The 27,786-nt window shown below is 42.2% G+C and overlaps 1 protein-coding gene across 1 annotated transcript in view; it reads right to left on the bottom strand.

Moving 5' to 3' along the window:
• Positions 1-27,786, bottom strand: part of LOC132827938 (sodium-coupled monocarboxylate transporter 1-like) — a 141,528-nt gene that overhangs the window by 64,717 nt on the left and 49,025 nt on the right. Inside the window, exons 7-8 of the mRNA XM_060844784.1 lie at positions 9,862-10,016; positions 6,665-6,805 (exon numbers count right to left, since the gene is read on the bottom strand). Coding sequence (XP_060700767.1) covers positions 6,665-6,805; positions 9,862-10,016 — 296 coding nt within the window. The remainder of the gene's footprint in view (positions 1-6,664; positions 6,806-9,861; positions 10,017-27,786) is intronic.

Here is a 27,786-nt window from a genome sequence, read left to right as displayed (position 1 = left end):
TTCTGCTCTAATCTTTTAGTTAATGTGGAACTTCATTTGCCTCAGAGGGCCACCAGTGATCATAAGCTGGCAGACTCAGTGCCACACCATATCAGCCAGTCTTGCAGGAAGAAGTGGAACAATGAACACCTCCAAACTCAGTCCATGATCTTGTTGGGGTTCTAACTGGACAAATGGCCAGGGAAAAGGAACCCAACATTCCTACTTCTCCTTCACTGACCAGCAGCCCACCAGATTATACCTGCCCGCATATATAGTGTGATCTGTAAAATCAAAATGGCTGCAAACTGAAGCATTATACCACCATAGTCAGTCAAATCTCAGATGGTGAAACAGACTACAGACTTGAGGTAGCAGACCTGGTAAAATGATGCACTGAGGACAACCTAGCTCTCAATACCAGCAAAACAAAGGAACTCATTATTGACTTTCGCGGGATGTTACTCATGCCCCTCTACACATTAACAGCGCAGAGGTGGAACAAGTGGAGAGTGTCAAGCTCCTAGGCATGGTCATCCACAACAAGCTTTCTTGGACTCTTCATGTGAACGCACTTATTACAAAGGCCCAACAATGTCTCTTCTTCCTCAGGCAGCTGAGAAAATTTGGTGAAAATGTGTTGCTGGAAAAGCGTAGCAGGTCAGGCAGCATCCAAGGAACAGGAGATTTGACGTTTCGGGCATAAGCCCTTCTTCAGGAGAATACCCTAGCCAACTTTTATAGGTGCATCATCGAGAGCATTCTGTCTGGATGGATCACTACCTGATATGGCAACTGTACCATTCAAGATCGGAGACGGTTACAGAGAGTGGTGAACTCGGCCTGGACAATCACAAAGGCCAACCTCCCATTTATAGAATCCATCTACCAGGCCCACTGTCAAGGAAAGGCCGCCAGCATTCTCAAAGATCCATCCCACCCTGGCAATGTTTTTCTACAACCTCTACCATCGGGGAGAAGGTACAGAAGCCTGAACACACCTTCCAGCCGGTTTCAGAACAGCTTTTACCCGACTGTTGTTTGAATACTGAATGGACTCACAAACTCTTAACAGTCGCCTGTACCTGTTTTTGCAGCTGTTCACCTATTACTTACTTATCTATGCTACTTAACTCTGTGATCTGCCTGTATTGCTCGCAAGACAAAGCTTTTCACTGTTCCTCAGTACACGTGACAGTAGATTCAATTCAGTTCATTAAATAGGTATTAATTGCACACTTCAGGGCCTCAATTAGACCACGAGTGAGCAGCCCTAAAATAACTGCACAAAGGCCAGTATCCCATCACTGGTCACCCTTTATTTACCTGTGTACAGGACAGTGCCTTTGGCCAGCCAGTGCAGAGTAAGTCCCCTAAACTGAAGAGAACCTAAATCTCCTGTTTACATTGGTCAGCCAGGACTTCCTGATTGGCCCAGGATAACAACCCCAAATAAGTTCCTGGTTGCAATAAATACATCCCTTGCCTCCTAAGTAGGCTTGGTCTTTCTCTTGTAGATTTTCTTGCAACATTTTCACCCCAGATCCAGTTCCCCTGATTCAGACTTTGACACGAGTGACGTGTACCAGACCATAGCCCTTCTCTTGCATCCAGAGCATCTTGGGAGAGTTCCTCCTCTTCTTCCAGTGGTAAGTCTACTGAGACTGCATCCATCTTGGATACTGACATTAGATGGAGGGGGAGAACCTATGATTTCTGACAGGCCTTCTAGCTGTTCTGAGGGGCAAGGCATATTTTTTTCCTGCACTTTTGTGAGGTAACAGCTTTCAGGTGATCACATGTTTGTTCAGGATCGCCTTAGCTAACTGAACTTTGGAAGTCACAGGAGCTGACCTTGCATCAATGATGAAGGGCTTATGCCCGAAACGTCGAATTTCCTGTTCCTTGGATGCTGCCTGACCTGCTGTGCTTTAACCAGCAACACATTTTCAACTGTGATCTCCAGCATCTGCAGACCTCATTTCATACCCATCCAAGGTCATTTATATGGTTTCAGCACCAAATTTTGTATCCCGAATTAAGCTCTCTCTCATTTAGAGGAGGCAGACAGCCGGCATTGGTGTTCTAGCTGCTCTTTCACACTCTTCCCCCGGGTCTAGGAATATCAGGTTTAACCTGGTGTGGAGTCTTCTTCCCATCAGCAACACTGCTGGAGCTATCCTTGTAGTTGTATGAGGGGTGGTACTATAAATCAAACAGGAACTGGGACAGTTTGGTGTTGAGTGAGGCTGTAGGCTGCTTCTTTAAGCCTGCCTTCAACGTTTGGACTACTCATCCTGCCACATCATTGGATGGTGAATGGTGTGGAGCTATCCTTATGTGCCGAATGCCATTTGACTTTGGACTTACTTAAATTCCCTGCTGGTAAATCACATCCCATTGTCCATGATCAATATTTCCGGAAATCCATGCATCGCAAATGATGCTCGCAGCTTCTCAACTGTCAACCCTAGGTTTGCCAAACAAACTTTATGTACATCCAACCACTTTGAATGGGGATCCACAATTACCAGGAATACTGAGCCCATGAAAGGACCAGCATAGTTGATATGTAACTGAGTCCAGGGTTAACTCGGTCATTCTCACAAATGTGGGAGCATCGCTGGTAACTATTTTTGTCCTTATTGGCACTCTGAGCACTGTCCCACCAATGCAGCTATGTCAACATCCAACCCTGGCCAACAGACATATCTTTATCTTGGAAACCTCTGGATGAACCCAATGGAGTTCAGCCAGTATCAGGTTGGAACCTTTACTCAGGACAATTACTCTTGCTTCCTGTAGTTATCCTTTACAGTGATCTGGTCTCAGTGGGTCCAGAAATGTTTTAATCCTGGTTGTGATGATCCCATTACCACCAGCTGTTTTAGTATTGCTAGGACAGGATCTTGTGCCGACAGTCAGACATTGTCAGCAGTAACCGGAAGGATGTCTAGAATGGACTTTCCAGGGAGGGACCACTGGTGGAGTATCTGCCTGTGGGAGGCAGATCAAGGCAATCACATCAGCCACTTGGCGCCCTGGACAGTGTACGAACTTGTACCTGCACATATTGAAAATAAGAGCCGACTGCTGAGTTCTACTGGAAGCTATGGGCGCCGTATGGTCTTTCTTCAGTGGCCCGAGGAGGGGTTTATGATCTGTTACTATGACAAATTCCCATCTGTAAAGGTACTGGTGGAATATCGTCACACCAAAGATGACTGCCAAACCTTCCTTCTCCATCTGGGCATATTTGTATTCTGCATTAGCCAAGATCCTGGACTATTGGGTGTTGGGTCACCTGTGTGGCAACATTATTTCACTACCATTTGGGGAGGCATCACATGTCAGTACCACCTCTCACTTCAGATTGAAGTGGGCCTAGATCTGAGATGATAATAGCTGCTTTTTCACTTCTTTAAAGGCTACTTCTTGTCTATGCGGCAATTTCCAAGGTTGAACCTATTTCAATAGCAGGGAAAAGGGTGCCAAGATGGAGGCCAGGTTATGTATGAATTTTCCATGATAATTCACTTGCCCAAGGAAATATCTGAGCTCTGGTACAAACGTGGGAGCCATGGGTCCTTTGACCACCCTCGCTTTATTTTCCAACAGTTGTAACCTGGTTTTGTCGACAAGTAGGTCCCTTAGGACACGTGTAATACATATTTTTTCTTTCTAGGGCATACCTCCACTTGGGAGAAATGTTTAGCTCTCTGTCCAAGTTCTCCAAGGGCCCTTTATTGGTCTTCCATGTGATTAGCACGTCATCCAGATAATAAGCAACCTGGGGTAGCCCTTGTAAAATGTTCACCAGGGTCTGCTGGAAAACAGCACAGGCTGATGACACCCTCAAATGGGAGCCTTGTATGTAGATAGAAACCCTCATGGATGTTAATTGTGGCATACTTTTGGGACTCCTCATCCAGTCTCTATTGCAGGAAGGCATGGCTTATATCCAGCTTCGTAAAGGACAGACCCCACCGCCAACGTTCTGTACAAGTCCTGTATACGAGAGGTTGGATATTTATCTAGCTGCGAAAAGCTGTTTACTGTTTGCTTAAAATCCTCACAAAGGCAAACTCAGCCGTTAGGTTTCATAATCGCTGCCTATTCCGCAAACTGCTCTGGTTTGATGATTCCTTGACTCTCCAGCCTCCCGACTATTGTCTCAATTTCTGCCAGGAATGCAAATGGTCCCTGGTGGGCCTTGCAAAATCACAGAATTGCTCCCTGATCAACATGGAAAATGGCTTTGGCCCCAGTAATAGTCCCAAGCCATTCCTGAAAAACTCCTGGGTATTTGACTAGGACTTCACTGAGGCAGCCATTTTCGAACCAAAAATATTAAGCCAATCTCGATGAATCTTTCTCAACCAATTCCATGCCAATAGATTTGGACCCTAGCCTCTTACTACTAAATCTCCTGGTTAATTTTTTAAAATTTCCCACACATTACCACCTAACAGCGGCATATTTTCCCTACTATCCTCCGTGTGTGTGTGCAGGTGTGAGACACAGGTGTTTAAATCTTTAGGTAAGGGCTTATGCCCGAAACGTCGAATTTCCTATTCCTTGGATGCTGCCTGACCTGCTGTGCTTTAACCAGCAACACATTTTCAACTGTTTAAATCTTTATTCAATTTCCACCACCAGGAAGGAAGGGAACACCAGATTGGACATGCCAAGCAGTGCCCTTCACATCAAAGGGCAATGCTGTGTGATCCAAAAAGTGAAGGGGAGGGCAGGGCTTAAATCAAAGTAGAGACAGAGGGGGAAATAAAACACTCCACTCCCTGTGGTGCCCACCTCTCCCTGAACAGCTCGAGGATGTTGGTAGACACCATGTGCTCCTTCCAGGGACACTCAGACACAAATGTATCCACTGTTTATATTTCTTTCCTCCTTTTCTTTCTTTTTTTTTGGAGATTCAAAATCTCCTGTTTTTTTTCTTTTTTTTTCTTACTCCCACACTACCACCTAACTGTGGTAGTGCTTATATTTTCCCCAATACCCAGGATGTGCGTGTGCAATTGTGAGACACAGTGAAAGGCAATGGGTATATAGCTCTTTCTTCATTTTCCACCACCAGGAAGAAAGGGAACACCAGAGTGCCTGGTGACAAGCAGAGTCCTTCTCAGAGGGCAATGCTGTGTCATCAAACAGTGAAGGGGTGGGCAGAGATTAAATCAAAATAGAGTTGGAGGGGGAAACAATGCACTCCACTCCCTGCAGTGCCCATCTCTCCTTGAAAACTTAGAGGGTGTTGGTAGACATCTCGTGTTCCTTCTCCAGGGACAGCCGGGCACAGATGTATCCCCTGTTTACATTTGACAGCCAGGGCGTCCTGAATGACCCAGGTAAACAACCCTAATCAAGGATCTCGTACTGGACGAGATCCACCTGGTTCCGATCACTACACACCCACACACCATTTCCACAAAACTGTAAAATTGTGGCAGTTACAGGCATAACAACAATGGCACAGAATCTAATCTACAGATCTATCAAGCTGTTTTCTCACCATAGCTTGCCCATAATATCAGACAGTGGTGACAAATTTGGAATGTATTAAACGGAAGTGAGGGCTTCATTCAGTTCTGAGGAAGGGTCACAACCCAAAACATTAATACTGATTCCTCTCCACAGATGTTGCCAGACCTGCTAAGCTTTTTCAGCAACTTCTATTTTTGTTTTGATTTATAGCATCTGCAGTTCTTTCCGTTTTTATTGTTGAAGGTTTCATTAATAGTTCAAGCATGATACCTTTGTAACACACATAAAAAGATTTCTAAGTGACAGTTAGCTTGATGTACTTCTGTGTCTGCATCTAAGGTTGTTCAACAAGTTTTCATTAAATGAGAAAGTCCAGACTTTTTAAGTGCGAGACATGCAAGCTGCAGTCCACTGCAGAATTCCTCCCAGTTACCATCTCAGTTAAAACCAGATATGAAAATGATCACAACTATTATGATGATAACTATTGTGGTAGAGACATTCCTCTGTTACTATTTGTCAATTCTATGGGAACAGGGATAGGCCTTATCTTCGATACGCCAGCTGTCATCATGATTTTCTTCTCATGGACACTAGGAGCCAACTTCAAAAGTAGAGAGCTCCAGATTAGAGTCATGCTGGGCTTGGAATATTAACTTGATTTTTCTCTCTACAGATGCTGCCACCTGAGTTTCTCCAGTACTATTTCTATTTCAGAATTCCAGCAATGGTCAAATTTTCCTTTTATTAAGATGTCAGTATTGTTTGGTTATGCTAATACCCAACATTTATTATTTATGTACCTTCCTGTCTCCAGCCTCACCACAATCAGGAGCACAAGATTCCAACCAGTATCCTACTTCAGGAGACATTTAGATTCATAGTGAAATGAAATAAAGCTCGAGTGTCTATTGAAAAGAAATTACTCTCAATGATTTACGTAGTGGTTGCAGTATGTTGACAAATTTTCAAAAGTCCAAGTTCTAAGTGTAGTCACAGTCCTGGTCAAAGTCCAGTCTCATGATAAAATTGTTAGTCTATTGACAAGTAAAATGCATCAATTACTGAAGTGTAATTAGTTTCAAATTTATGAAGGACTGCACAGGAAATCCAAGATATATAAAAGTGTTGAAGCACATTCATAACTAAAAATTCAAACTTAGATTTTAATTAAATGATAACTTACTTTTTTGCTTCATTTTCACTCCTACAAGCCAGGTATCTCTGTACTTGCGCTTGATTACAACTATATATTGCTGTCCATCCAAATGTACCTCCTACTAATACAGTCCAAAATGTATGTCTTCTTCTTGGATCAGGATCAAAACTAAAATAAAAATATTCTCCAATTATTTGAGCACCTATTAATTCTCTTGTAGAACATCTCTTTATCTTAACCATCTGAAAATCAAAAGGTGCACATACAAACATTCAATCAAGGAACAGGAGTAAGACACTCACTCCTTGTGCCTGGTCCACAATTCACCTCTACCAAGAACTCTGCCTTTTGTCAGGAAGTAAGTTCCAACATCCCACAACCCTCTTTTGCATCATCTTTTTTAAAAGCACAATTCTTACATTTTTTTAAACAGTGATCCCTAATTCTTAACTCTCCTATAACAGGAAACATCCTCTCCACATCAACAATTCAGGAGCTTTCACATTTCAATCAAGTTACCCCTCTACTATTCTATATTCCTGAGTCCATCCAACCTTTCCTCAGGAGACAATAAACTTATTCCAGACTATAAGTCTTCCCTGAAATGATTCCATAGCATGTAAACCCTTTCTCCAATAAAGTGACCAACAATGTGCAGGTTCCAGATATAATCACACCAATGTCCTGTAAAACTGAAGCATTAACTCCTTACATTGTATTCAAATGCACTCATGATAAATGACAACATTATCACATATATTTCTTAGTTACTTGTATCTGCATATTAACGTTCATACAGAAGGACACCCAGTTCTCTCTGCATCACAAAGTCCTGGAGCCCCTCATCATTTAGGTGATATGTTTCTTTTTTATTCTTCCAGCCAAAATGGACATTTTCATGTCTTGTCCACTCTCTTAACTATGCATATCCATCTTAAGTCCTCTTCACAACTTACTTTCCAACCTATGTTTGTGACATCAGCAAGTTTGGCAATTTCTGACCCTTCATCTAAGTCTTTTATATAAATTGCAAACAGTTGAGGTCCTCACACCAATCCATGTAGCAAACCACATGTTACATTTTGCCAACATGAAAACAACATAATTATGCCTGCTCTATATTTCCAGTTCGCCAGCCAATCTTCTATCCATGCTAACATGCTACCCATACCAAGAGATTTTATTTTCTCCAATGAACTTTGATATGACACTTTATCAAACATCTTCTGGAAACCTAAGAACAGTACATCAATCAATTCTCTTTTGTTCACAAAACATTTTACCTCCTCAAAAGAATTAATACAATAATCAAAAATGATGCCCTCTCACAAAATCATGTTGACTGATTAATTGCCTTGAACCTAAGTTCTCTGCTAAAAATTCTTTAATAATAGCTGCTAACATTTGTCCATTGACAGATATTAACATAGCTAGCCTGCAGTTTCCTTCTTTCTATTTCCCTTCATTTTGAATAAAGGAGTTATATTTGCTATTTGCAATCAGACGTTCTCTGAATCAATGAAGTTTTGGAAAATTGAAACTAATGTACTGTACTAAATACCTCACTAGCCACTTCTGATTTTCAGACCCTAGGATGAACTCCATCAGAACTCAGGTGCTTATCAATCTTTATCTCCAACAAATCACTCAACACCACTTCTCAGATGATTATGACTTCCCTTAGTTCCTCTCAACTTTCTATTTCCTGATTTAATCACTGAGATGTTATTGGTATCCTCTGCATGTTGATCAATGCAAAATATCTGTTCAATTCATGTGCCGTCTTCTTATTTTCCATTTTCAATTCTCCAGAATCACTTTCTATAGATCAATACACCCAGAAGTGACTTCCTGCCTTTATCAGTTCTCATTTCTACCCAAATCGTTTATTGATCTTAGGTCATCCCTTTCCATTACATTAATACTAAGAGAGTCATCCCTCCACCTTTTCCTCGCTTTCTGTCCTTCCTTTATTTCCTGTATCCATCATAATGCATGCACCAATCCTGTAGCAGGGACTCTGAAATGGCTACAGATCATACTTACTTCTATTTACACTCTCAGTTCGTCTGATTTATTTTGAATACCATATGCATTCAGATAAAGTGGCATTTGTTTTATTCCTTTTGTAAATTCTAGTCTTTTTTTGGTTTATGCTTAAGGGTTCCCCATTCCATCCCTTCCTGGCACAGTCTGTTTATCATTTTCTGGATTAATACCTTTGTTCTGATGAAGGGCTTGTGCCCAAAACAGCGATTCTCCTGCTCTTCAGGTGCTGCCTGACTTGCTGTGCTTTTCCAGCACCACACTCTCGACTCTAATCTCCAGCATCTGAAGTTCTCACTTTCACTATTGTCTTTAACCTTGCTCTACTCTTTTACCACATCTTCCCAAATCTGATCCTTTGTCTCCACTATTCAGTTTAAAATCTTCGCTACTTCCCTAGTTATGCAGTTGACAAGAACATTGTCTCCAGCACATTTAGATGGAGACTGTCCCATCTGTACAGATCCCACGTTCCCCTGTGCTGGTGCTCATGCTCCATGAAGCAGAAATCCTTTCACCCACATCACACGCTCAATAATCTAATCTGATTTGTCCTATGCCAATTAGCATGTGAGTGAGGTAAAAATCGAGTCTGTGACCGTTCAGAGCACAGCTAAAGATGAGTTTCTTAAATGCCAGGAGATTTCAATCATTCCGATTTTAACTTTCAGGGTTCTACTCTTAATTTTTATTTTAATTTTTTTTATTTAACTTATTTTTTCTAATCAACCTGTTTAGATACATTAGTACACATCTCTGGAGCAAGTGGGACTTGACCCGGGCCTCACAGTCCAATGGAAGGAACACTACCACTGCATCACAAGAGGGCCCAATATTCTTTTAATTTTTTTATTTAACCTATTAGTTAACCAAATTAAACGGGAATTAGTGGTAATAACATTGTGTTAAATCCCAAAATCTCAAACAAAATTTACAAAATTTAACTTAAGTGGGTTAATCTGCTGCTTAATTGCAAATTGGTGTCCAATTACATTGACATTTCTTTTTAATCCCAATTACATTGATAGAGCCATGATACAGGTCAAAATCACAAGTCCATTCTAGGTGCAGCAATATCAAACCAGATTAAATTATAACATTTCAAATATTAGAAATTCACAGAACTCAAACTTCTTGATATAACTATTCCTTTCACCTATGGATGTCAAAATACTCACTCTAAAAAATTAATCCGGCCACCATTTACACCAATGTTCCAAACCTTGTTGAGCCCTCCAACATGAATTGATCCTTGAATCAGCACAGTCAGAAGGCTAATCACCATTATACAGAGCTGGAATACATCTGTCCAAACAACAGCTTTGATACCACCCTAGGACAAAATTACAGATAAAGGTAAGTTTGTTAAAATAGGAGCTTACAGCATAAAAAAGATGGAGCTCACCTTTCTTTGAAACAGCATAGACCAAGGAAATAAAAACAGAAGTTGCTGAAAAGTTCAGCAGATCTGGCAGCATCTGTGGAGAGAAATCAGAGTTAACATTTTGAATTAGTCACCCTCTCTCAGAGCCAATGGTTCTTCAGCTCTGAGGAAGGGTTACTGGACCCGAAATATCAACTCTGATTTCTCTACACAGGTGCTGGCAGACCTGTTGAGCTTTTCCAGTAATTTCTGTTTTTGTTTCTGATTTCCAGCATCCACAGTTCTTTCAGTTTTTGTTTAGACTAAGGAAACATTTAATTCAAAATTTAATTTAAAAGCACAATTGAATCAAGTCTAGATAGAGCATATAGGACCCTCTTGTGGCTCAGTGGTAATGTCCCCAACCCTGACGCATCTCTGAATAGGTTGATTAAAAAAATAGGTTAAATAAAATAATATATTATATAGGTAGGAATTATTTCAATTCAAGGTCAGTAATCAAGAGGCACAGATGTAAAGAAATTGGCAGAAAAATTAGATAAGAGTTGCAAATTATCATTGCATAGAGACCAGTTGGGATATTGTACATATGAACAACCAAGAACCTATCCCAATTAGAGCTAAGAACTGAGTGGCACTCTAATGAGGGGCAGTCAGGGCTCACTGGAAGGATCTCCTCAACCAAGACTCTGTTCTCAATCCAGTGCTCCCGACCTTACCCTACAGCATACTACCAGCTCAACACATCGCCAGCTCAAAATGAGGTTGGAAAGGCCAGCTGACAGATGAGAATCAGGCCCCAAATAGTGGTGCAGTGATAATATTGCAAGAAGGGCAATCCAGATCCCTAGGCTAATGCTATAGTGGAGCTATGGTAGTGCTCCTACCTCTGACCCAGGAGGACCAGGTTCAAGTCCCACTTGCTCCAGAGGTGTGTAATAACATCTCTGAATGTTAATGTGGAGATTTGAGATGACCCAGAGAATCCCTTGCGAACTCAGACCTGTAAAGCCTCCCTCTCGGTTCGTTCCAGAGATCGTACTCTTCGGAAGTCTGGAATAGAAAACCCTCTTCCAGACAGATGAGTTTAATTTTAGTCATTCCATTTATTTACCAATAGCATCACTGTTACAACATAACACTGTTACCTGTAAGCTAAACTAACTAGGTTCTAATAACCTAGGAGAGTAGGGTCCAGCTCTTCAAGTGCCCCAGCAAGCTACCCCGATGTACTGATACAAAGTGGTTTCCTTCATGCAGAAGTTTTTTAAAAGTTGCATGTTCTTAATTAGACAGATAACAGTGAGAGACAATAATTTGTATGGAAGAAAGGTTAATTGACAGGTCTGTGCTTGACTAATCGCTCCTACAGGTCCTAAGCCATTCATTACGTGGGAAAAACATACCCAGCCGAGTTAGGTGCCTGCTATCGAGATAAACTATTGTAAATAGTACCAGTCTGAGCTAACTGGAGCGTTCATAAGGTAACCTTGCACAGCTCACATGTCAGATACAATTGTTTTACAAAATGGCTTTTTAGCAAGAAAAGCAAACTTTTGACCATAAAACGGCTTCCTGACACATTGTGCCAGAACTTCTGCTACGTTAGGCTTAGAATAATTTCTAAACTAGGAGCAGATTCCTGCATTTTAAGCACTGAATCATTCTGTACCTTAGGCTGAGATGTTACCATAAGGTTGCATTTAAACTAACTCATTAGTGTCTGAATTAGCATACCTTCTTTTCAGGGTTGTGATTCAAATTCAAATAAGACATGAGATCTGATTAGTTAGACTTGACAGTGGGGCAGTCTGTCAGGTCTGTAGAGTGGTCTGTAAGAACAGCAAGTAAGTTAAAGTTTCATCAGTATTACCTTTTACAGAGTTTGTATTTAACAACCAGTAATGGCTACTCAATATCATCATAAAGTCCCAGAATGCAATTAAATTCAATCCATAGCAGATAAGCATTAAGAGTTAATTTTCTACTGGCTCCAACAGCCTCAGCACTAAAATGATCTCTCTCTCTCTCTAGTATCCTTTTGAACTCTCAAATCAGGGTTTTGTAACAGCAAAGATTTTTGTTTCTCTTTGTGTCTGCACCGCTTGCAAGGGGTAATAAGAATCCATGATAAGTAACAGCATCTGACTGTTAATTACAAAGCTTTTGAAAGTACCAAGTTTCGCTTCAGGGTCAGAATCAAACACTGTCATTAATTTCACAAAGGAATGGCTGTGAATGTTATCACTTAGTGTCCTATTCACACAGATTCACTGATGCTAAGACAACTGTTCTTAATTGCCTTACAGCAGCCTGTTATCACTTGGTGAGCCCAAATATCCCATCTTCTGCATTCCTTGAGATTCCCCCCTTTTTCTGAGCCTTCCTGCCTGTCTATTTTCTAGTGCAGTAAATGTGTTGCATAATTCAGCATTACATTTTAGTCTAAATGTTTAAAGACATGTTTTAAGGCTATAGACTTCCTAATGAACAGGTTGATTGAAGAGAAAAAAAGAGAGCTGAGAACAAACAAGACTACCAGCACAGAAGGAATATTCACTAATATACTAAAATATTTTATAACCACATCTCCCTCATCTGGGAGGAGAGCATTCCAGGGGATCTTCAAACTACTATAATTGTGACCATCTTCAAGAAGGGAGACAAGAACTACTGCAATAACTAAGGAGCAGTATCTCTGCTATCCACCACAGGAAAGACCTTTGCAAGAATCCTCCCCAGTCAGCTCCTCTCAGTGGCAGAAGAGCTCTTCAGGAAGTAACAAGCTGGGTCTATCCATCAAGAAGCATGGGGCACATGGGGTTGATTACATTAGATTACTTACAGCATGGAAACAGGCCCTTCGGCCCAACAAGTCCACACCGACCCTCTGAAGAGCAACCCATCCAGACCCATTCCCCTTCACCTACCACTACGGGCAATTTAGCATGGCCACTTCACATTTTTGGACTGTGGGAGGAAACCAGAGCACCCGGAGGAAACCCACGCAGACACAGGGAGAATGTGCAAACTCCACACAGACAGCCTGAGGTGGGAATTGAACCCAGGTCTCTGGGGCTGTGAGGCAGCAGTGCTAACCACTGTGCCACCATGCTGCCCGACACGGGCACAGGCCCTTCGGTCCATGCTGATCTAGTCCCATTTGCCTCCACTTGTGGCCATATCCTTCTAAATCCTTCCCATTCACATGCCCATCCAGACGCCTTTTAAATGTCATAATTGTACTCGCCTCCTCCACTTCCTCTGGTAGCTCATTCCATACACGCACCACCTTCTGTGTAAAAAAGTTGCCCCTCAGGTCCTTTTTAAATCTTTCCCCTCTCATTTTAAACCAATGCCCTCTCGTTTGCCCCCTTCCCTGGGAAAAACACCTTTGCCATTTAATCTATCCATGCCCTTAAGGTTTATAAGGTTACCCCTCAGTCTCCAACGTTCCAAGGAAAATATCCCCAGCCTGCTCAGCCCCTCCCTATAGCTCAAGCCCTCTCATCCCAGCAACATCCTTGTAAATCCTTTATGAACCCTTTTAAGTTTCACAATATTTTTCCTGTAGCAGGGAAACCAAAATTGAACCAGTATTCCAACAGTGGCCTAACCACCAGCCACAACATAACGTTCCCAACTCCTATACTCACAACTCTGTCCAATAAAGGAAAGTAGCCCAAAATCCTTCACCACCCTATCTACCTATGACTCTAATTTCAAGGAACTATGAATCTACACTCCAAGGTCTCTTTGTTCAGCAACATTCCCCACGACCTTATCATGACATATATAAGCCCTTATATGATTTGATTTTCCAAAATGCAGCATCTCACATTTATCTAAACTCCACCTGCCATTCCTCAGTCCATTGGCCCATCTGATCAAGATCCCATTGTACCCTAAGGTAATTTTCTTTGCTGTCCACTACACCCCCAAGTTTGGTAGCATCTGCAAACTTAGTAACCATACCTCCTATGTTCACACCCAAATCACTTATATAAATGATAAAAAGTAGAGGACCCAGCATCGATCCTTGTGGCACTCCACTGGTCACAGGCCTACGGTCTGAAAAACAACCTTCCACCACCACCCTCTGTCTTCTACCTTTGAGCCAGTTCTGTATCCAAATGGCTAGTTCGCCCTGTATTCCATGAGATCTAACCATGCTAACCAGTCTTCCATGGGGAACCTTGTCGAATGCCTTACTGAAGTCCATATAGGTCACTTCTATCGCTCTGCCCTCATCAATCCTCTTTGTAACTTCTTCAAAAAACTCAATCAAGTTTGTGAGATATGAGTTCCCATGCCATGTTGACTATCCTGAATCAGTCCTTGCCTTTCCAAATCCATGTACATCCTGTCCCTCAGGATTCCCTCCAACTTGCCCACCACCAACGTCAGGCTCACTGATCTATAGTTCCCTGGCATGTCCTTACCACCCTTCTTAAACAGTGAATTATTTTGTTATTCTTCTCAAGGGCAACTAGGGATGAGCTCAGGGAGGCAATGGCCTAGTGACATTATCACTGGACTGTTAATCCAGAGACCAGGGTTTGAATCCTGCCACGGCAGATGGTGGAATTCGAATTCAACAAAAGTCTAGAATATAGCTCCTCGAAAGAGGAGTTGCAGGTAGATAGGATAGTGAAGGTGGTATTTGGTATACTCTCCTTTATTGGTCAGAGTATTGAGTACAAGAGTTGGGACGTCATGTTGCAGAACATTGGTTAGGCCACTGTTGGTATATTTCATGCAATTCTGGTCTCCTTCCTATCGGAAAGATGTTGTGAAACTTAAAATAGTTCAGAAAAGATTTACAAGAATGTTGCCAGGGTTGGAGGGTTTGAGCTATAGGGAGAAGTTGAACAGGCTGGGTCTGTTTTCCCTGGAGCGTTGGAGGCTGAGGGGTGAACTCATAGAGGTTTACAAAATCATGAGGGGCATGAATAGGATAATTAGACAAAGTCTTTCCCCTGGGTTGGGGAAGTCCAGAACTAGAGGGCATAGGTTTAGGGTGAAAGGGGAAAGATATAAAAGAGACCCAAGGGGCAACTTTTTCACGCAGAGGATGGTGCGTGTGTGGAATGCGCTGCCAAAGGAAGTGGTGGAGGCTGGTACAATTGCAACATTGAACAGGCATTTGGACGGGTATATGAATAGGAAGGGTTTAGAGGGATATGGACCGGGTGCTGGCAGGTGGGACTAGATTGGGTTGGGATATCTGGTTGGCATGGACGGGTTGGACCGAAGGGTCTGTTTCCATGCTGTGTATCTCTATGACTCTATAACTGTGACTAGGAGTCTAGTGGTGACCAAGAATTCATTGTCAATTGTCAGAGAAGCCCATCTGGTTCACTAGTGCCCTTTCGGTAGGGAAACTACTACCCTTGCCTGGTCTGGCCTACATGTGACTCAAGGCCCACAGAAATGTGGTTAATTTTTAACTGCTCTCTGAGAAATTAGGGATGGGCAATAAATACTGGTCTAAGCAGCGAGGCGTGTATCCCAGAAGAGAATTGAAAAAAATGTAAACTCTCCTGGACAGCTCAACTGTGCTTAACCTCATCCCATGTTAGAACCTTATCTAAGGGAGTCTTACTCCATCCACAATGTCCCATGTAGTCCCACATCCCCTCGTTGTCCAATGTTGGATTATCACATACAGGAAAGCCTGATTTGGAGATGCCAGTGTTGAACTGGGGTGTACAAAGTTAAAAATCACACAACACCAGGTTATAGTCCAACAGGTTTAATTGGGAGCACACTAGCGTTCAGAGCGACGCTCCTTCATCAGGTGATCACTTTTATCACTTTTATTCAGCAAAGGCCAAAGTGAACAATAAATAAATGAACTAAAGCGTCATTTGCCTCTGGGAGCAGACAGAGATTGCTTGCCTTTTGACCAACAATAAAGTTACAGTCAATGAATTATCATTGAGGCAGTCTTGATTAGGGAGTTTAAGGTAAAGGCACCCCTAGGGAGCAGTGACCACAATGTGGTAGAATTCACTCTGCAGTTTTAGAGGGAGAAGCTGGAATCAGATGGAATGTTATTACAACTGAGTAAAGCAAACTACAAAGACAAGAGGAAGGAGCTGGCCGGAGTTGATTGGGAGGACAGGATAGCAGGGAAAATGGTATAATAGCAATGATAGGAGTTTCCGGGGATATATAAGGAAACACAGCAAAACTTCATCCCAAGGAAGAAGGAACATATGAACGGAAGGATGAGGCAACCGTGGCTGACAAGGAAAGTCAGCGCCAACATAAAACCAAAGGTAAAAGCTTACAATGTGGCGAAAATTAGTGGAAAGCCAGAGGATTGGGGAGACTTTAAAAACCAACAGAGGACAACTATAAAAGCAACAAGGGGCAGAAGATGAAATCTGACAACATGACAATATGCCAGCTATTCATATAAAAAGAAGAATGCAAATGTATTTTTAAACATATGAAACGTAAGACAGAGGTGAGAGTAGACATTGGACTGCTGGAAAATGAGGCTGCAGACGAGTAATGGGGAACAAAGAAATAGAGGAGGTACTGAGTAGGAACTCTGCATAAGTCTTCAAGGTGGAAGACACCAGTAGCATATCAGAACTTCAAGAGTTAGGGGACAGAGATGAATGTAGTGGCTACCATTCAGGAGAAAGTGCTAGGAAGCTGAAAGATCAGAAGGTGGATAAATCAGACCAGATGGACTACATCCCTGGGCTCTCAAGAAGATTGTGGAAGCATTGTTGGTGATCTTTCAGGAATCCTGGAGCCAGGGAGTGGCCCAGAGGACTGGAAAATCGCTACGTATAATTAAAAAAAAGCTAAGGAGTTACAGATACTGGAAATCAGTAACAAGAACAGAAATTGCTGGAAAAGCTCAGCAGGACTTGCAGCATCTGTAGAGAGAAAGCACAGTTAATATTTCAGGTCCAGTGAATCTTCTTCAGTACATGCTAATGTAACACTCTTGTTTCCGGATTAACGGAGGAAACTACAGGTCAGTTAGACTGACTTTGGTTATTGGTCAGATTTTAGAATCTATTATTAAGAATGAGATTGCAGAGTACTTGGAAATGCTTTGTAAAATAGAGCTGAGTCTTTTAGAATTCTTTGATATGTTAAGGAACAAGTTAGACAAATGAGAGCGAGTGGATATGATTTATTTGAATTTTCAGAAGGCCTTTGACAAGGTGCCCCATAGGAGGCTGCTAAATAAGACAAGAGCTCATGGTATTAGGGACTAGGTAGTAGCATGGATAGAGGGCTGGCTGACTGGAAGAAGGCAAAGATTGGGAGTAAAGGAGTCTTTTTCAGACAGTGACTAATGAAGTTCTGACAGAGTCAGCGTCAACATGTTTTCTCTCCATCTCAAAAGGTTCCATCCTTCTCTATACCGGTTTAAGGGAAAGGGTGTTAGATCTATATATTGCCTTGGTAGCAAGAAGAAACCAGGTGACATGTTTGACAGCAAAGGGTTGCAACACCTTAGCTTTTTTAATCCACCATTGGTTCTTGATTTCCCTCATTCTTTGTAACTTGACCTTGCTGTTTGATGACTCCTCCTCTTTGCCTCACTGGTTTTATTTTTACCAGGCATGGAGAACTTTCCTCTTCTTGCCGATGAGGTCTTCAATGATGTGATTATTCTTATCAAACCAGCCTGTGTTTCCTGATCTAGCAGCTAAAGTTTTTTTCCACAGCTGTCTTCACCTCCTTCCAGATTTCTTTCATTAAAATAAACTCTTTGGGCATTTTTGTGAAGACATTGTTGGATGTTCACCAGTCTACTTGGTTCATGAAGCCACTCAATGTTGAGCTTTATTTCTGAACTGCCTCTTCATCTTCAGTGGCTTCCAGTGGCATTTGATGGACATCGAGGAATGTGGTATATCAGCAGTCGGCTGCACTGGAAATCACTTTGGTAATGAGGAACACCCTTTTGGTCTCTGAATCAAATGATGAGGTAGTCAAACATGTGCTACTGCTTTGAGCATGGATGCCTCCAGGAAGTCTTGAACTTGTCTTTTTATCAGAACAGTGTGCTGGTGATGTTCAACTGGTATTCCGTACATGGTGAACAGGAGAATCCCATCGGAGTTGCAATCCCAACTCCTTCCTTTCTGGTGGTTCCTTTCCAGAGTGGGGAGTCCTTTCCAACCTTGCATTGAAGTCCCAAAGTATTTTACCTTCCTTAGGGATGTCGGCAGGTTGATTAGAAGCCTGCTTTGGCATCATGGGTTGCGGCATAGATACTCCAACCATTGCCTGCTGGTTTTTGGAAAGCTATGGACAGATTTGTGAGGCAATCGTTGATGCCAATGGGAAGCTCCCAGATTCAGTTGATGAGAATATTCTTGATAGTGAATTCAATTCAATATGTATTGGATTGATCCTCAGGTTTTCCTCTCCAGAAAAGGGCAGCACTGTGGCTCAATGGTTAGCACTGCTGCCTCACAGTGCCAGGGACGCAGGTTCGATTCCAGCCTTGGGCAACTGTCTGTGTGGAGTTTGCACATTCTCCCCACGTCTGTGTGGGTTTCCTCCTACATTCAAAGATGTGCACGTTAAATGAATTGGCCACGCATAGTGTTCAGGGATGTGTGGGTTAGGTGCATTAGTCAGGGGTAAATATTGGGTAGGGGAATGGGTCTGGGTGGGTTACTCTTCAGAGGATCGCTGTGGACTTGTTGGGCCAAAGAGCCTGTTTCCACACTGTAGGGATTCTATGAAGAAGGTGACTGTCACCTTTTTTTCTTAGCTCCCCTTCACCCAATGGTCAAGCCTCCTGCAAGGCAGCAATATAAATGTTCAAGTGCCTTTATTCACGGGCAACAAGGCCAATTCTTCATTCTGGAGTACTGTTTTAGTTATTATCCGTGAGGATTCATAGATTCCAGGTTTGACTTTGGTTTTCAGACCATAGAAAGATTAGTCTTCTGGCTAAGGTTTTCCAGCCATTCAATTTGCAGGGTGAACTGAGTGGATCCTGAAGAGGGCTGTTCAGTCATAAAGAAAGCTGCCAAAAAGTTCTCCTATTCCTTCTACAAAGTAATACAACTGAGTCAAACTCCACCGTTTATGTGCTACTCTGAAGCTAGGGACGTCTAGACCTCCCAATCCTGTCCCTATCACCTCTCACCAAATGCCACAGAATCTGTATTGTCTGTACTGGAGGGATTAAAATTAGGTTTATTGTCATGTGTACTCAGGAACAGAAGTTCAGGAGCACAGTGAAAGGTTTACAATATCACCCCACATGGTGACATCTTAGGTGGAAAGTATCTAGGTATAAATCTTCGATACAAAATAGACAGAAAAATAAAGAGTTGCATTTTCTTACAGTTATTCATAGCATAAATTAGAAAAATAAGAACTAAAGTTAAAAAGACAAAGATTACAGTCTTTGCCAAAAGGGCCTACAGTCGATCAATGCAGGGGTCTTCCACCTGTGGTCTGATCAGGTTTGCAAAGCTGCTGGCTGTCTGCACTGGTCCCTGGTCCAGCAACCATCCCGGTTACACTCCAGCCTCCAGCCTGCTGGCCGTCCCTGTGCGCTCGGGGTATGCTGGCCAACCCAGCTCTGGTCCGGACACACTGACCACCTCAAAGCTGTTGGAGCCTCTAGCTCACTCCAGTCCAGGCCACCAGCCCACTTTGCTCCAGCCTTCAGCTCCTTTGATGATGTCATGGCAAGAAAAGTTCTTTTGTTTAAAAGAAACACTACAAAAAAAACCTTAAAAACAGAGAGAAGAACAAGAAAAGAAGGAAAATAAAGAAGAAAGGCTTGAAAGGCTTGAATGGACAAGGCCCGGTTGAGGACCCCAGACACTGCCTCCTCCATTAACATTAAATATAGTCTATGGACTGGGGATTGGCAGCGTTTGAATTCCTCTCGGTAGACATCTTGCGTAGACACCTTTTAACATGAGAATGCTGTTGCACAGCATCAGACACACAGTCCTTGACAGCAGTAGATTCAGTTCCTGTTGGAAGGAAACATCACCTGAGGATCTCCCTCCTGCCACAGCTTTTATCTGCTGTTACAGCTATTGATATCACATGAATATCTTCTGCCTGGATCACTGCTGAGGACTTTTGATTGCACCTTGTCTGCTTCTTCCCTCCAAACTTACCTTCATGGCTGGCCTTGCCAAGGGGTTGAGATGCTATCACTCTTGGGATCAATGGAACATTCTAATGGAGTTGCTGGAGAGGCTTCCCAGTAACAATCCTTGAAAGGCCCTTGATGATTTTACATGCTGTGCCATACAGTGGAACTTTAAGAACTTCACCGGTGTGGGCCAGAGAAGATCTCTACACAATTCTATGACATGGGGACCTAATTTCAATGCAAGCAGCACAAGCCATGTCATGCAAATACAACAGGAGAATGTAAGGGCTGAATGTTTATTGATGCCTTGTCTTCCTGTTCCCACAGCACCCAAGCAAGATAATATCGTATACAAGAGCATATTGGTGAATACTTAATTCAAGATGAAGGAAAATCAATTCCATGCCATAGTGCAGCCCATGAGATATGATTTAATTTTGTGAATTGTGTCCCATAGGTGCGATCTTTAAGGTCTACTGCGATTACTTCTACTTCACACAGATCGCTATCTGCAATGACCAATGGAAGGGCAGTATTTCTTGTGGATTAGAAGGGCTTTTGCCCAAAACGTCGATTTTCCTGCTCCTCGGATGCTGCCTGAACTCTTCCAGCACCACTCATCCAGAATCTGGTTTCCAGCATCTGCAGTCATTTTTTTTTACCTCGTTGATTTTAACCCTACTGCGAATCCTCTTGCAAGGATGCCTGCCTTGAAGAAGTTTTCCTCCTCTCTCTATTCCTGATGAAAGGCTTTTGCCCGAAACGTTGATTTCGCTGCTCCTTGGATGCAGCCTGAACTGCTGTGCTCTTCCAGCATCATTAGTCCAGAATCTGGTTTCCAGCATCTGCAGTCATTGTTTTTACCCAAGATTTCTTGTGGGCAAGATTTGTATTTTTTTTTAATCGCTTGTATTTAATATGTAGGATACTATGACTACAAAAAGAGTTCAACCTGTGTTGGAACCCTCACTGACTTTTCATAACTTTTTTTTGTTATTTTATCAATTTTGAGTAGGAGTTGTGATCTGGAAATTATGTTTGAATTTTGGGCTAGCCTCTGCTATAAGAAAACAAATCGATCAAACAAGCTTTGTTTGTTTGTGAAGCTAGGAGAAAGTGAGGACTGCAGATGCTGGAGATCAGAGCTGAAAATGTGTTGCTGGAAAAGCGCAGCATCCAAGGAACAGGAGAATCGATGTTTCAGGCATGAGCCCTTTGTCATTTATCTCAAGAGGGTTGGAATATAAAAGCACCGTTGTGCTACTGAGACTTTATAAAGCTCTGGTTAGGCCCCATTTGGAGTACTGTGTCCAGTTTTGGTCCCCACACCTCAGGAAGGACATACTGGCACTGGAACGTGTCCAGCGGAGATTCACACGGATGATCCCTGGAATGGTTGGTCTAACATACGAGGAACGGCTGAGGATCCTGGGATTGTATTCAATGGAGTTTAGAAGATTGAGGGGAGACTTAATAGAAACTTACAAGATAATACATGGCTTGGAAAAGGTGGACGCTAGGAAATTGTTTCCATTAGGCGAGGAGACTAGGACCCGTGGACACAGCCTTAGAATTAGAGGGGTTCAATTCAGAACAGAAATGCGGAGTAATTTCTTCAGCCAGAGAGTGGTGGGCCTGTGGAATTCATTGCCGCAGAGTGCAGTGGAGGCCGGGATGCTAAATGTCTTCAAGGCAGAGATTGATAGATTCTTGATGTCACGAGGAATTAAGGGCTACGGGGAGAATGTGGGTAAGTGGAATTGAAATGCCCATCAGCCATGATTGAATGGCGGAGTGGACTCGATGGGCTGATTGGCCTTACTTCCACTCCAATGTCTTATGGTCTTATGGTCTTAGGGCTCATCCCGAAACGTCGATTCTCCTGCTCCTTGGATGCTGCCTGACCTGCTGCACTTTTCCAGCAATACATTTTCAGCTGTTTGTGAAGCTAGGCCTGGAGGTTAATTGTAGGCTGATTCTTGATTAAAAGTGATATAGTGATTCCTGGAAGAGCATTGTGTTTAAACAGATAGCAAAATTTGGCTATTAACAATGTAAGTACCTGCAAATTGATTCCCGCAAGTCCAAAAGAGACTCTATATTCTAGCAGACAACAGATGTGGAATGGTATTTGAGGCCTTGGGTCGAGACAATCAATTTATCAGGGCGCACCAGAACTGAAGTTTTTTTTTAAACAATGTTTTCTGAGGAGATGAGTTTGGCTACTGACAAAACAGCATGATTTGAAAACTCCTTACCTAATCTGCTATACCAGCTTCCAACAGAAAGCTAAATTAGAAGTATCACTACCTATACTTTTATGAACTGAGGTGACCAAATCGGCAGTTTCATGAAAGGAATCAAGGAATCCAGATTTATACCTGTGAAACAACTTCTTCATGAAAGCCATTTAAGTATTAAAGCCAGTTTGATTAGTTTCTTTTGTTAAGTGGATAACTGTATTTGTTTAAAAAATGAGGTCTGCAGATGCTGGAGATCACAGCTGCAAATGTGTTGCTGGTCAAAGCACAGCAGGCCAGGCAGCATCTCAGGAATAGAGAATTCGATTCTTGAGATGCTGCCTGGCCTGCTGTGCTTTGACCAGCAACACATTTGCAACTGTATTTGTTTGTCTGTCTTCTGTGTGAATGCAGTGGAAAAATATGTTTTGGGTTTAAAAGCACAGACATTAATCAGTGTATTTATTTTGCTCTACTGAAGTTATTGTGCATTTAAAAAATTATGGTCTTTTGTTTGAGATACAATACTGGCATCTGGAATTAATTATTCACAAAGTCACACTCCTGGAAGCCAATATTATGCACAGATCTCAGAGGTCCACATACAGAACAAAGAGAAAGAAAGGTAACTTTGGAGGCAAAGAAAATGAAAGGTAACTTTGGAGGTATTTAGCAAATGTCAACATTCATGGACCATGGCTTGAGATGTTGGTGATTACTGTCCAAAAAGGAGGGCTAGAGAGGCAAGTAACCATTCACACATTCATGTCAGGAATGACACCGTCTAGTTTCAATCTGACAAGTAGGAGAAGTACAACGATACAGTGAAAAAGTGTTGTTTCATGAGCTATGCAGGCAGATTGTACCATACAACATGCATTAGGCAGTAGGACAGAGTGTAAAATGCAGTGTTACAGCCACAGAGAAGGTGCACAGAGAGAGAAATCTGAATTAACATTTCAGAGGTATGTTTAAAAGTCTGATAATAGCAAGGAAGAAGCTGTCCTTGAATCTGTTCAGATGTGCTTTCAAACTTTTATATCTTCTGCCCGATGGAAGGGGTAGGAAGAGTTTATAACTGGGGTGGGACGGGTCTTTGATTATGCTGCTTGCCTTCCTGAGGCAGTGGGAAGTATAGATGGAATCAATGGATGGAAAGCTGGTTTGAGTGATGGATTGGGCTGTGTTCACAACTCGCTGTAGTTTTTTGCAGTTATGGTAATACATACACATGAATACAAATAGGCTACTAACTAACAACATTCCTGTCTTGCCATTCAATCCTTGGAGAATCAGATGTTTTACTACCAACATTGAGAATATCCTTACTATTGATCTCACCCTATTTTCTCAATGTGAATGCCTGTACCCGCAATGTTCAGTGGCTGGGAAGATTCTACACATGATCTTCACAGAAAGACAAATCCAGGAAACGTGAGACAAGCAGAAATTATGCAAGGCCTTCATTGAGCTCCCAAAGATATTTGACTCTGTTGTTGTGGTTCTGTTCACCAAGCTGGGAATTTGTGTTGCAGACGTTTCGTCCCCTGTCTAGGTGACATCCTCAGTGCTTGGGAGCCTCCTGTGAAGCGCTTCTGTGATGTTTCCTCCGGCATTTGTAATGGTTTGAATCTGCCGCTTCCGGTTGTCATCCCAGCTGTCCGTTGCAGTGGCCGGTATATTGGGTCCAGGTCGATGTGCTTATTGATTGATTGAATCTGTGGATGAGTGCCATGCCTCTAGGAATTCCCTGGCTGTTCTCTGTTTGGCTTGTCCTATAATAGTAGTGTTGTCCCAGTCGAATTCACACACGCAGATGACAAGCAACAAGGTGAGGAGAGATTATGAAACGTCCTGCTCAGATTTGACTGACAAACTGAAACTGTTCAATCTATATTGCCTCAAATGCAGTTCCAAAATGATCCCAAACTTTGTCTTGAACTGCAGTATGCAGCCAACACTTGTAATTGTGCACACACAGAGGCCAAGTTCCAAACTGCCACTGATGCATTCAAGGAAGTGTATGAGAAAATGGGCATTAAGCTAAATATCTAGAAGATGCTCCCAGTGCACAACAATATCTCCCACCCACCCCTCAGGCCAACATCGCCAGAAGCAAAACATTCGTTCCAGTTATGATGGACGGGACATGTAGTCCACTTGCCTGACACATGAATCCAAAGCAAGTTCTCCACTGCAAAGTCCATCACAACATTTGGTTGTCAGTTGGGTAGAGGAAAGTTCAAATATGTCTTCAAAGCCAACATGAAAAAATGTAACACTTCAGCCAATCTCTTCTCCAAAACCCAAACTGGAGAAGGTGACTATTTTGAAAACCATAGATCCAGGTGGAGGCCAAATGTAAACAGCAAAGGCAGCATGCAAGGAAGAGGCTGACCCACAAGAGGAGTCCTCCCATACCTTTCAAAGCAACACCTCTCTATAGAATCTAATTGTCTAGTAATTATTGGAAGCTGAATTTTCATTTGGAAGGCCAGCAAACTCTAATGATAGGCAGGTAAGTGCCTGTTTGGAATTTAATCTAATGGGATTCCCAGAAATATCTACAAATGAGACCACAGCCCCAGCCATCAACTTCAGTCAAGTAGGTGTGATTTTCATATCACCAGAGATTGCAAAAAAGAGAAATGAGTAGAGCTACCCTTCAAACCACCTCACTAAGGTCTGGGTGACCTTCTTCACCCACTATCAATTAAGGCCCTTAAGTCGATAAATGGCTATTTCAGGACCTCAACTATGATCACCCCAATCACATGTCTCCCTATTGAGCAAAAAAGGGCTTGGGGTTTCCAGTCTTCCAGGCTGGGATGCCCCAATTGCCCCAATCTGGGAGAGACAAGGGGGTGGTCTCTGAAAGTTATTCCCCTGCTCTTATTTCCATATAAATACTATCTTGAAGAAATGTCTGAAATATCTTGACAAATTAAATCTCAAAAAAGATTTGCAGTAGACTCTCCAAAGATGTGTCCTGCTGGTTGCTACATTATACTTCTCAAAAAGGAAATGGCCAACCAAAGATCAAAGTAGCTGTAGAAGCTCTAATGTGAAGGCTGGTAAGCGAAGTACTTATCGAAGAATAATTCAGATAAGTTACCCCTTTAAAAAGTTCTGCTGTCACATGAAACATTCAAAGCACCTTCATCATCACCGTCTTCTCTACTTCACCTGACTGATTGCTGTGCAGTTAACTTATTTTACTAATTTAAATACAATGCAGCAGTTCATAACCATTTTTAGCACTAGAAGCCAGTGATTTCTGTCCACCACACTCCCAAGTAATGCATTCCAGGTCCTAACTACTTGAGGCATAAATACTTTTTCAAGTCACCATTACTTCTTTTGCTAATTATCTTAAATCTGTGCCCTCATTGCTAACTCTAAGCTATACTTCCACTGTGGAAGCAGTAAATGTACTAGTCATTGGGAGAACTGATTGAAATCCAAATGATCATTTATTTCCTTGTGCTTATTGACAAGATTGTCCTACCACAGAATGCTGCATCTATTTTTAATTAACCTGTTCAAAGCTGTTAAATATTTTTTGAGGAAGTGGGACTAGAAGCCAGGTCTCCTGGTTCAGACGTTGGGACATTACCATTGCACCACAAGGGTCCTAATGGGACAACTGACAGCAATGGATTTTCTGCCTGACATAGCATTTCTCTCTGTTATGCTGGGATTACGGTGGCACAGTAGTTAGCACTGCTGCCTCACAGCGCCTGAGACCCGGGTTCAATTCCCGCCTCAGGCGACTGACTGTGTGGAGTTTGCACGTTCTCCCCGTGTCTGCGTGGGTTTCCTCCAGGTGCTCCGGTTTCCTCCCACAGTCCAAAGATGTGCGGGTCAGGTGAATTGGCCATGCTAAATTTCCCGTAGTGTTAGGTAAGGGGTAAATGCAAGGGTATGGCTGGTTGCGCTTCGGCGGGTCGGTGTGGACTTGTTGGGCCGAAGGACCTGTTTCCACGCTGTAAGTAATCTAATCTAATCTAATCTAGATGAAATGCTGATAATTTCTAATCAGCCTGGTCAGAGATTTTATTACACACCTTTGGAGCATGTAGGACTTAAACCTAGATCTCCTGGCTCACAGGTAGGGACACTATCACTGCACCATAAGAGCTCCAGATATATTACGATGCATCATTGGATCAGATAGACTTGAATCCAAGCCTTCAAGCCCAAAACCTAGGGGACTCTATCCCTGTGCCACAAAGCCACCCTCAGAATACTACAGTCATGTCATTTAAAAGAGCGTCAGTTGTTGAAATGATATAATGACAAAAGTGAGTAATACACAATCAAGGGGTGAGTATTTAATGACAAGCCATACTTAACAAAGCATTTACATATCTACCTCAGAAAATAATACTCAATTTGAGTACCAGCAGGAATTTCTAAACAGTGCACATGAGAATTAGGGAAAGAACAGTAATAGAAAGAGACAGCATTCAAAAGAAACAAAAAGGCGGAGATAGAAAATTAAAGAGAACCATAGAAAATATTTTTAACTGTGAGTAGGAAGATCAAAGAAATTTAATAAACTATGGCATCAACAAGGAATTGTTAACTGACAAGTTTAACTTTGTTTATACAACTTTTCATGGCACTCGTTTCCTGTTTATTTGACTCACCAATAATGTACAATGTGCATACAGCAGATATAATAATACACCTTACCATTATAAGTTGCATGATCTTACAGGTGAAAGTAAAATTCAGTATCATTATATCAAAACAGTGGATCCAAAACTCCATGATGTGCCCAACATACTCCCCCAATAACCCAGATAGTTCAAAATATACAAAAGTTCAAACACACCACACATTAGCCACATTTATGAATTGCTCGTGTTTTAGTTTTGAGAGTGAAGCCTTACCCTCTAGAATACCACTGATGTGAAGCGGGCAGTCTGGGGATGGTGGAAGGTTCCATTTTCATGTTCTTAACCTAACAGTCATGCAGAAGCAGAAGGCCCATTTACCAAAGGACAATGTTGCATATATTCCATGGAGATTCAAACTGGGATTCTGATCCAGATACCCGCAAATTTCAGAATAATTTTTGAAACATATTTCAACATTGCCCTCCTACAAGCACACATAACAAGTAAGCTACGTTGCAAGTATAGCTGATGGGAGATCTGTTTGCAAAACAGACGAATCATGCCATTTGAGAAAGGCAAAAGCTTAAAACGATGCCAGCCAGCTCATGAGACTAAGGCTACTCCCAACCTTAAATCCATATATTCCAGAAGGGTTCATAGTGGAAACTATGATCTTATCAAGACTGCAGCACATGGAATTTGGGGACCATTATCTCCAATCAAGATTACCAAATGCAGGA

This window comes from Hemiscyllium ocellatum, chromosome 25 (assembly GCF_020745735.1).
Source record: "Hemiscyllium ocellatum isolate sHemOce1 chromosome 25, sHemOce1.pat.X.cur, whole genome shotgun sequence".
Classification (NCBI taxonomy): domain Eukaryota; kingdom Metazoa; phylum Chordata; class Chondrichthyes; order Orectolobiformes; family Hemiscylliidae; genus Hemiscyllium; species Hemiscyllium ocellatum.
Note: the sequence above shows the minus strand (reverse complement) of the source record. Positions and strands in the feature narration are given on the sequence as shown.